Source organism: Terrapene carolina, unplaced genomic scaffold (genome assembly GCF_002925995.2).
Source record: "Terrapene carolina triunguis isolate 2854851 unplaced genomic scaffold, T_m_triunguis-2.0 Scaffold111, whole genome shotgun sequence".
Lineage (NCBI taxonomy): Eukaryota > Metazoa > Chordata > Testudines > Emydidae > Terrapene > Terrapene triunguis.
Window position 1 is genome coordinate 17,362,262 of NW_020664462.1, and position 12,022 is coordinate 17,374,283.

At 40.1% G+C, this 12,022-nt stretch overlaps 1 protein-coding gene across 1 annotated transcript in view; it reads right to left on the reverse strand.

The window, feature by feature from the left end:
* PTPRN2 (protein tyrosine phosphatase receptor type N2) overlaps positions 1-12,022 on the reverse strand; it is a 688,626-nt gene that overhangs the window by 86,536 nt on the left and 590,068 nt on the right. Inside the window, exon 13 of the mRNA XM_029911620.1 lies at positions 6,803-6,997. Within this exon, the coding sequence (XP_029767480.1) occupies positions 6,803-6,997 (195 nt within the window). The remainder of the gene's footprint in view (positions 1-6,802; positions 6,998-12,022) is intronic.

Sequence of the window (12,022 nt, forward strand, 5' to 3'; positions counted from 1 at the left end):
GGCGGCACTCAGGGTTGGGTTTTTTTTGTTTTAAACATACTGGGGCTGTTGGGGCGCCCGGCGGCACTCCGGCCTGAGAGCGGGGCCGTGACTGGGCTCGCCGCCCTCCCCCGGCGCTCCGGCCGGTCAGGGAGAGCGGGGCCGCGGCCAGGCTCGTCGCCCTCCCCTGCTGCGCTCCGGCCAGTCGGGGAGAGCAGGGCCGCGGCCAGGCTCGTCACCCTCCCCTGCTGCGCTCCCCGCCGGGGCGAGGCTTTTTTGCCTGGGGCAGCAAAAAAGCCAGAGCCGGCCCTGCCTCCTGGACAAATATAGACGATAAACATTCCGGACTGCTGCAGCTCTCTAGACATCTAGAAGCAGTTGAAGATCCAGTAAAACCCTAGTTTTCAAACCTGAGTAGCCAAAGGCAGGTGTACTCCCTTCATCCAGGGACCTCTTCCACTTCTTCCAGTGGCTGCCACCAGCTTTGCCTTGGTCTTATCTGGATCTTAACTAGAGCTGAGAAATATTGGGGGAGACGGGGAGGATTCTGCATATATTCATTGCAACTTTAAACTGGTTTGCTTTGATTGTATTCATGACCCTTTTGTGTTTGCTTTCTGCTAATAATCTAATAAGCCAGTTCTCTGGGAGGAATTTTTGTCAAAACAAATTTTAAGTGAATATTACAAAATATTAATGGAAAATGAATTCTGATTATTTGCACTGAAACCGTGGTTGCACTTACCCTACCTAGGAACAGAAACCTATCATGTGACTTGTGTGTCTAATCAAAACAGCTGAGTTTTGAAAATTAAAGCCTTGAAATGACCTTCTCGCAATCAAGCTCCAGACCGAGATTCACATTTGGCAAGTTATTTCTAATAATGAATAAATTTGAGAAAAAAGAAAGAATTTAGAAAAAAAATACTGAAATTCATAGAACGGTTTCCCTGCTCTAACATTAACCCCTTGATTCATGATTACTATTTAAAACTCATTCAAAAATGCGGTTGTGGAAATTTGTGGAAACTGAGCATGCAGCAAACTGACTGGAGGACTGACAGCAGTGGGGCTGGTGGTGGCGGGGAATCAAATCAAGAGCTGAGGAGATTGCTTCTGCTGGGATCGCCTCATCCACTAAGCTCCTGATTTGAGTCCCCATCATACCACTATCCCCTGCTGCTCGTGTTGGCAGACAGCAGCGTTCATGGAACGTCACTGCCCTTCCATCCCCCCTACCCCCCCCCGTCGGCAGTGCTGCAGGGCCGCCAATGTGGGAGACAAAAGGGGCAACGACGTTGAAGTGCTGCCGCAGCGCTTTAACATCGTTGCCCCTTTTGCCCCCCCCAGGCCGCTGACGGGGGTGGGAGGGGCAAAAAGGCAGCTTCCCTGGGGCTGGTGGTTTACAACGGCCCGGGGCTCCCGGCTGCCACTACCGTGGCAGCAGCTGGAGCCCCAGGTCCTTTTAAATCGCCACTGGAGCCCTGGGCGGCAGGGGCCACACAGCGCAGATGGGCTGGCTGGGGAAGGCTGACCCCAAACCCGCCCCTTCTGCCTGAGGCCCCAACCCTTCTGGGGGCCAGAGCCAGCCCCCATACCGGGTAAGAATGTATTATTACTTTCACCCCGTCTACACCCATTTTTTCTTTAAAAAAATAAAATAAAAATAAAAGTAAACTCTTTGGCACAGGCACTGTGCCTTCTTTATATTTGTATAGCACTCAGCACATCGTGGTGCTACTGAAAACAACGAAAATTCAAATAAAAACCAAAATAGTCAAACAGACATTCTTGTCTGCAGCTATTTGATCTTATTAGTAATTTTAGTTTCTCCTTCCTGCCCTCCTCACCTTTGACCTTCCCCGAGTAAGTCTGTCACGTATCAACGGTGGGCATGTGCCACTGTCACTTGGTGGAGAGCTCCCAGGCTATAGATCACTCTCTCTGCTGCCTCTTTCTGCATGTTTTTGGGTTAGACACCAGGCAGAGTGTGTGCTGGTATCCAGCCTGGTGGTATCAATCACTGCATGTTGGGCACTCCTTTGTTTAGCAAAGCATTTTCGATGCTATAAATCGAGGCAGTTCCGTGATTTTTATTAATGGTTTAGGATGAAATCAAAGCCTTGCAGCAGTTTAACAATTTAGTGGGCAGTTTAACAAGTGGCTTTGCAGTTCGTCTTTGCCATAATGTATTTTTAAATACAGTTCAGCACTATTTTACAGACCATTTAAATGAAGTCTATAGGGGATACTTCCTGCTTCTCAAATAAGATTTCTTTATTTTTTTTTTAAAGTGTGTGCAGAGTGCCTTTTAAAAAAAGGCCAGAATTACTATGGCAGAGCATAAAATACAAATACTGTTTGAAATCCCCACGTCTAAGTTCCAGGGGTCTCTATTCCTTTCTTGCATCTCCACTCAAGTCCATGACAATCACTTTGTCAAATCAACATCAAGACTAAATCAAACCACACCATGTGAAAGGTGGAATGCAGAACTTAAGTTTCTGTCTCTGTACGGTCTTAGGTTTGACTAGCTTCCCAACAGCACTTCTAGGATCTATGTAGTCCAGTTCTAGTTTTATTACAGAAAGTCCTTCCAGAATGGAAGGTGATCTTTTGAAGAAACATCTTCTGAAGAGCCCATCCTGCACTGCTCAGGTTACTAAGTCTTAGCCTTCAGTCTCCCATTCTCTTTGCTCCCAGCATGCACAGTGGTGATGAAATATCCCATGCCCTTCTTGTTTGAAAAGCACTATATGCATGAAGTATCACTAACACTTCAATGGTGTAATTTTTCCAAAATACATTATTTTTGCACATATTCTCAAGGGAAGACTTCTCAGACCTCCAGTTTTAATGTATTATTTTTGTTTGTGTGTTTAGAAAGGCAAGACCATTCACCCTCTTTCCCAGATTCTAATCTGTGCCTGGTGCTTTCAATTTCATACCTTCTTTACTCATATCTCTCTCTCTCACACACACACACACACACACACACACAAGCAAACCATGAAAAGTCAGTTCTGCTTCTGCAAACTCATTTCACTGACAAAATATACAATATTTAAACAGAGATAAATTTAGCACTGTCTCACAAAAATCATACAGTCCATTTCTCACAGTCCATTTCTTGATTTTAAAATAATCATAACTCGTTATGAATTTTCATCAAAGCAGCATGGATATAAATCAACATGAGTTCTTATCCTTCCCCTCACTCACCGTGATTTTTCTGAAATTGCATCCCTCTTTTTTTTTTTGTTGCAAGATCAAAGGTATCTTAAATTATGACAGCTTCTTCTTGTTGTTGTTCCTCACACTGCTACCAAGGTCAAGATTCAGAGTCACTAGTATGGTGGCATAAAACATGCTTCTCATTATATTCTCTCTAATCAAAACTTCCATAGGTCAAACACTGGGATCTTTTCACAAGATAACATCATTAAGAGCAGTGGCTTTCTATTTACCTGCTAAAAATGTGGGGTTTACAGAAAAAACAACCAACCAAAAAGGGACAAAAATTACACTTTGCCACTAGTCAAAATTGCCCCTCTGGGTCTTGAGTTTTCTCTACTACTTAACACAAAGTAGTTTATACTATTATCAGCATTGCAGAGGCAATATATTGTGGAAGAGCAAAGTGGTATTCCACCATTTGCCAAATAGCAGCAAGCTGAGTTCAGGTTCTGGTATTTCTGTTTATGCACAAGGGCAAATAAAAAAGGGGGGTTATCAATTAAAAAAAATAAGTCTAAACAGGATATTCTAAGTGAATTCCTCCTCAATGATTTCCATAACAGATCTGCTCAATTTACAAGTCAAATCAAGATGTTTCCAACTATAAGCTCTTACTGCTATCTAAACATCACAATGTTATTTCCTCTGGGAAGATCCAAGCCACCACAAACAATAAAGATTCTAGAGTCCTAACTCAGCTAGCTACTTCATTGCTGAGCATTGTAAAACTGAATACAACTTTACTGTTCCGTAAGTCTATTTGCTCTGCAGTGCTGACAATGCTCCCCATCCTTATTAGGCCCTTATTAACTTTTGCCTTTTTTTGTACTAAAGCATCTCTGCATAAAATATCTATAAAGGAACTTTTTATTTCACAAGATGATAGCAGCAGGAGAGGATAGAGTTGGAAAGCATCTTATATATCATCTGATTAGAGTGACCAAAGAAATCTACTAACTACAGGATGTATGAAAAAGCTGATCACTTGCATGTTTTTCTTGCTGCTGAACTCAAACAAGCAGCTTTCTCAAGGGACATACAAAAAATTCAGGCAAATAGGGTATTATGGTTGCTTGCATTTATATTTGATCAAAACGTAAATCAGGTCAGCTCTCAGGTTCCTGCCAGGCTGCCAACATAATTGACATGCATGGCACTGGAAGTTAAATTCAATCAGCTGCTTCAAAGTAGATCCTTCCATAAAAACCTTACCTAACTTTGCCTTAAAGAAATCTAGCACTTATAGTATAACTACCTCTTTAAGTAAACAATTCCATTGTCTGCTTGACCCTCCTATGAAACTTGTCTTGATATCTAAGCTAAATGCATCCTTTCAAATTCTAACCCCTTTTTTACTAATTGTATCCTTGGTGTCTATTAAGAGTAATTATTTTTCTTTTTCTGTACGGTTTCCCTTTCCCATATTTAGAAGCAGAGATGCAGACTTCTCTGAATTGCTAGTTTTTGTTTGTTCATTTTAGGCTAAACAGGTTTAATTTTTTTTCACTCTCTCTTTATAGGTCATACTCTCAAGGCATTGTAGCATTTCAGTTGCCCTTCTTTGAACCCTCACCATCTAAGATTTAACATATGTTGTTAGATAGCTAACATATGCATGAGTTCACTCAGGGTTAAACAGAATTGACTGAATTATGGACACTGAATCACCACTGCCACCACAGTACTCCTAATCAATCTGTTTGTTTTTTAAAACCCATTCATAGGTTGCAAACATATGGCTTATTTCCACACACACTTAGTTGAACTTTTGGGAAAATTCCCAGATCCAGAATTAACACTAGTTGGTTCCCTTATGCAAGTTTCTTTCCTGTTCTTTTGGCTTTGTGTGATTTTTAGGTTCATTTTAGTAGTATCTTTGTAAACTATTTTGCTCCATTTAAACTAGTCTCATTAACTGTCTGCAAATCTTAAGCATATACATTGCCATCTACTTAGGCAATTTTGTACTTTCTTTTGTTTTACCCACAAATGCTCTGGATACAAGCATTATATCACTACTTACTCTTGTGCCCTTCCTTACTTTAGGGGTTATTTGAAAGGTAGGGTTTGGGGGTGGGGAATGTGTTGGTAACTACAATGTCCCAATAACTGCAGAAACACAAAAACAAGTGAAAGGTGGTAGTTCTGAGTAGGTGAAAGTGGGATTGTAAGAGCCAAGGTCACAGACCTTTTGGGTAACATATCCATCCCTCATTCCCAGGTGCTCTTGTGCATCTGTTATATATCAGGTTAAAAACCTAACTCTTCTGTTTGGAAATGTATTTACCCAGGAAAGCTCTGCTCAGACACAGCATCTGGTTTTCAAGCAGATCCTGCTTTTACTCAGTTTTATAGCTGAGCTGACTGAGGCTGACGGAGGTCAGTGACTTGGCTAAGGTCAAATTGGCACTCTGGCTTCCATTCCATTTTCTATTAGGCCATATGGCTTTCCCACAAAACTTGGAAAATATTTAAGTAGGTGAGCAGCTTTATCTACAAAACCATAAAAAGTGAAAGGGTGCAGGAGAGAGGGAAGCATGATGAGACAGCATGACATGGACAGAGCACAGATTCCTTCCCAGAAATCCCATTGGTCAGCCTTCTCAGAGCTATATAAATACATAGCTAGTGAGGGGCAGCAATTTATTGATTGTGATTAGGTCCGGCTGGATAATCTTAACAGTTGGCAGAGGGTAAATGTAGAAAATATAATAATAATACCACCTAGCTCCTTTCATCAGTAGATCTCATGGCACTTTACAAAGGAGATCAGTATTACTACCCCCATTTTACAGATGGGAAAACTGAAACACAGGGATGTGAAATGACTTGCCCAAGGTCACCAACAAAGGCAGAAATATAACTCAGGTGTCTTGAGTCCTAGTCCAGTGTCCTAACCACTAAGTCATGCGGTCTCCCCTGGGTAGTGAAAAGCATTTCACTAGCCATATACACACACCCATGTGAATAAAGTGGCCATTTCCCACAACGTTTTCTAGCCCAGTCTTCACAAACAAAACATATTTGAGCAGTTTCAAACATGAGAAAGATCCAATTACTTTAAAGGAGGAATATCAGGTTAGGCTAAAAATTCAGATCCCCCCCCCCACACACCCAATTTCAATGAAAACAATTATTTACACATTGTTAATATTCTACTGCAGCTTTTGCAGCACCATTATACTACATGCCAGAAAGAAAAACTGACCAGAAATCAAACAAACAGTCTTATTTAATTGTCCAAGCCAAGTAAAATGGTGAAAGTAAACCAATAGGACAAAAGGACGAAAAGTAAATTATCTTCTGTTTTAAAAAAATCTATTTTAAATGTCCAAGCCCACAGAATGTATGCTAAACAGAAAATAAACAGCACAGTGAAAAGTAATGATTTTTTTAAAAACCAGTTTTAGTTTTAACCATTTAAAGGTTAGATTAATATAATAGGTGAAGGATTTTTTTAAAAAATGTTGTAAATTGACAGTATCCCTTAAGAAGTTAAATATTTTTCACAATCTACTTTAAATTGATGAACTACCGATTTCAATTTTGATTACATTTCACATACCATAAAGAAAACTCTGCTTACCAGGATCATGTGACCGGTGGAGATGTCCATGTTAGACTGAACTGGTTCTTCACACCAGGATGATGTGCTGCTCCGAGCAGAGGGGCTGGCAATGGGCCCATCACTAAACTGTGATGAGACACTGTTTACGCGAGAAGTGTGCAGGAGCTCTGGTCGATCAGATGATTTTACAGCCATGCGCTGACGGCACAGCTCCTAGGAGACAGAGAGAAAGAAGGGAACAATCTGGAGTTAATAGCAGCCACTATGAAATAAAAGTCTGCTAACGACAACACTGTTTACAGTACATCTCTAGAGTGGGAGTGTTTTTCTTCCCTTAAGGGCTAATATTTTGGTATTCTGATACTTCTGATATATACGTTTACTAGACCCACTATATGAAATAACTAGATGTTGACCATCCCAGTCTCATGCAAAAGAAGTTTAACTATGAGTGCATGCACGTCACTCCTTTAAGACTGCCTCATAAATAGTATTTTGGGGCTCAAATTCTATTAGCAGATGGATAAGTTGTTTTATACCATACTTCATTCTATGAACCTAATTCTGCACTGTACAGTCCACTGAAGTTAATGGGGTTGCACAGGTGTAATTGAGAGCAGAATTCAGCCCTGAATTTGCAAGCTCAGCAAGCAATAGCAACTGAATTGATGTGCTCTCTAATATAAATTCTAGTTGATAGATGTGCCATTTCTCTTCATTAAAATAGAGCATACACAACCCTTACTCCTAGATGTGGGGCACAGAAAATGAAGAATGACATTAACAAAGAATAAAAAATAGAAATCTGTCACATGTGCTGTAAGCAGCTTTGACAAAGAAAGAAAACTGAACCTACCAGACATCCCAATCCAACCCAGATAAAAACACCAAAACCAACAAAAATCTACCCTAAATACGGCATTTCAGTTGCACCATACATGAAATGCATGTCTAAAATATATTGTGTTTATATAATAAAGGAAAATGCTGCTAGTACAAACGTTTCCAGAGATACAAGGTATTGTATTTTGAAATTCTGAATCTAATTGGCTAAATAGACCCTTGGTTATATTGTCTCTGTTACAATGCATTTAGATTCATTCAGGTGCAGTAAAATTTCAAAGTAAATAATAAAATTAGAGTTTTTACATGTGTCTATTGCCCATGAAGGATTTTTGGAAGCCTATGCTGCACAGTAAGCCTGACTATGTTCATGGTGCTTGGACATATTGTACATGTGGTGTGGTTGCACATTTGTCTCCCGTTACTTATTTTACAGAGACATCTATTAAGAGCTTAGTTACTTGCCTCTGGCCATCAAAATAATAGATTTTGAAGAATCCATACTGTTAGAATGTGATGGCCTCTGTTTTCTTATTCAATAAAAATATAATTGCAACTCAAGGGTCATCAGTAGGATGACTTTTAAAAATCCATATATCATAGGATATAAAAGGTTTTCTTCTTGTGATAGACATGCATCCATTTAATGCACAGAACTTTTTTTTTAAGACATTCAACTGGTATCTTTCCTTCATCACAGCTGTGACAATGGCTCCGGCATTCAAATTTAGTATCCTCCTTTCCCAATGAAAATCTGAATATAATCATATATCAAGATAGCTCTTGCCACTGCCTAGGCAATAGACTAAAGATCTATAGGCCAAAAGACCATCCAAATGGTTTACATCTGCCTTTCATCCTCAGCTGCCATTTTACTCGGTATTAAAGTCTTTTTACAGTGCAAGGTAGTATTTTTTTTTGCGGCGGCGAGGGGTGGCACACATTTATATATAAATTAATGAGAATGCGAGACAAAAATACTATAATGTGTAATATAAAGATACACATTACTCACTTGTGGCAGATGCAACAATTATGCAGATCATCCCAACTGAATGTCCATAAAACCCCAAAATATAACAGTGGTGGTTTTTTTCCCCCCATTCATGCCCCTTTTTACAGAAAAAAAAAGGATTTATTTTTAAATAGAGTGCAACTTTTTTTCTCTTTTGAACTGACATAATTTTCCATATCTCCTTGTTTGTAAAGCTAGGTGCCTTATCCTAGTCTACACTACATAGGTTCTACCAATACAGCTATACTGGCAGGGCTCCCTAGTGTAGAGGCAGCATATGTCGACAGAAGGAGGCTTTTCAGACAGCATATCACCACCATCTTCCCGAATGATATTAGCTATATTGACAGAAGTATTATTCTGTCAGGATAGCTGCATCTATACTGGGGGTTTTGCCGGCATAGCTATGTCAGCTGAGGGTGTGTTTTTTTCACATCATTGAGTGACACAGCTTTGCTGACAAAACTTTGTAGTGGCTTGAGTTACCTGGTACTGACTACAGCATGACAAAAATATGAGAATAAAAATTTAAAGTCTAAAAATGAATTTGAAATAGCTGTTATATTTATTAGTGTGTTGTGATGTAAGGTAAGATATCAAACTATCGGGGCTAAGCATTTACATCACAAGGAAGTCTAAGTTCTTTGCTTTGTAAAAAGGATAAAAAGAGTGTTTCTCTCTCTGAAGGGTCACACAAGCTATCAGACCTTAAAAATATTACTAGTTAAGAATGACTTTTGCTAACCTCCGAGTTACCTTGGGGCAAAATAATTTTAAATCCTCCTTTTAACAAAACAAAAACAAAACAAAAAACAAACAAACAAACAAAAAAACAACAACTCCACATTTGGGAGAAATTCAAAAATGTTTGTATGATGGCTTCTTTATTAAAAAGTAACAGCTGTTCAGATGTCTAAATATTAGACTTATTCCTGGTAGGGATGGATTATTGGACAAAGTGCAGGTGAAGTGGTTAAAGGTAAAAAATAAATGTAATTTCTCATGACTAAGAGGTAAGTGGCCCTGTACCGTATTTGGCTCTCCCCATAATGTGGAATCATCCAGGTACCTGCCTCGTCCTGGCATATGTTTAAGCAGTCTCGGGGCTGCTAGAATTTGTGCTCTGCTGCTCACAGCCCTTACAGGCAATTGCAGCTGCCAAGGATAGCCAGACCACAGTGGATCCCCTGTCATGACTCCTATACTTAGTCCTCCAAGGGAGTAGCATAACCAGTTATGAAGACTCTATGCCATACATGGAAACCACAGCACTAGGGGTATCTGGGTGAGCACATGTGATGCCTTTATGACACTTCAGTGGTGAAAATGGGCCATAAAGGAGCTACAGGATAAGGAAGAACCATGTGTAAGTTACCAATGTTCCTGTTCTTGAAGATATAACCTCCTGCTCCAGTGGCAGCTCTAGGAGGGATTGTGCTTCCTGCATTCTTGAGAATGGCTACACTGTCTTCTCCCTGCCCCTGTGTGGGATTCTTTGCACCTCTGGTAGTAGCAGGAACTGATCACACGAACTGTGATATTGGCTAGTCCTTGCAAAGGGCATGGAGGGGAGGTAGGGTGACCAGAAGTCCCGATTTTATAGGGACAGTCCCGATTTTGGGGTCTTTTTCTTATATAGGCTCCTATTACCCCCCACCCCCTGTCCTGATTTTTCACACTAGCTGTCTGGTCACCCTAAGGGGAGGCAGTATTTGTCCTCACTCCTCCCCCAGACAAGGCCAGGGCAATTCCATCACTGGGCCTTGCCAGAGTTGACATCACTTTGTTTAAGCCCCTAGTCAAGCCCTGAACATTTAATACCATAGTTAAGAGGACCATCAGCCATCTACACATTTCTCTGCACTCTCAAGTGTTTATGTTTTTAATTCTGGAAGCAGCAAACATCATGCCCACCAGATGAGATTTAGAACCCAACACTGAACCCAGACGTGAGGGTTCCAAACTGAACTACGAACTCAGTGAACATTGGTATCAGCACGGACCCATTTAATAATCATTTGCAAAGAGAGAATTCAATTTATGCATCACACTTTTGTATTTAACATAGTGGCCACGGCTATTACTATCCTACTGTGACTGTAATGTACTGTCTTTGTATACTGCTTGTCATTCTTCATTTAAAAGCATCATTTACACCTAAAAAAGCCATCATACTGCATACAGTGATATATGAAGGAATGATCCTCCTGACCCTTTTGGGCTATGATCTAATGGTTGGGTCGGACATAAACATTTATTTAAAATGTAATTTGAAGTTTATGACATTATTTCCCATTACATAGGAATTGCTATCACATGGAGGCAGTGCCTCTGTTTTTTATTTCCCAACATTTATTATCAAACTTATGTGGAAGTGACATGTAGTATATAATGGAAAACTAATATCACAGTATGACAAAAACTGCAATAACCAAGACAAATATTCTGAAAATAATGTCCAGTTAAATGAGTTTAAAGTACAGTGTTCTAATCATCTGTAGAGAGCTTTTTCATTTGAGGAAGAAAATTGATAACCCTAAACACATCATAAACAATATTTTCAGAGAAACCTTGGAACTCTTCCAATGAGATTTTGAAGTGGTCCTAATATTTTAACATCCCACAAGGAGATGGAGGGGTGAAAAGGAACATTTAAAAAAAATATAAAAACAACATTATAAAAAAGTGGTGTTAAAGTAGATAAATCAAATCTTTAATTGGGATTAACACACTGTAGATTAGTGGGTACATACAATTTAGCCAATTCTAAAGAAGAGCCTTAATTCACCCAGTGTTCCTCATTACAGGCACAACAGTTTGCCTTCTCAACCCAGGAGCAGGAAGTCAATCTTAGAGCAGACCTCTGTAGACCATTATACAGGGAACTTATGCAGTGAGAAGCCACAGTAAGGAAATCTTACTACAGCACTTTTTTGAATTGTGATTGAAACCCTCTTCAAGCAGCCAGATAGCAGCTGCATTAGTGAAAGCCTCTCTTTAATCAAAAAGACAGAATGGACACATGGTTTGTACATTCCTGGCTAGAACTCCTAACTATCACAACTGATTTTCATGCATAACCTCAACTCCCTGCATTCCCACCAGACGCCAGGAGGCATCATGCCCACTCAGAAATGAATCTCACTCTTTCAATGAGGTGTCAAGCCAGGGCTGCTTTAGAAATGCAGCCAACATAATACAGCAAGTGCCATCTCTTCTTCAGGATGTCCCTGTTCCATGACAGCATTGCGCATTTGCTGCCACATGCTTTTACAGTGGATGACAGCCGTCAAGTATCAGAAAAGTGTAGGAGAGGAAACTAGAATTCATAAGAATTTATATCTACCAACAAGACAGGCCAACAATACACCAGGTTCGTG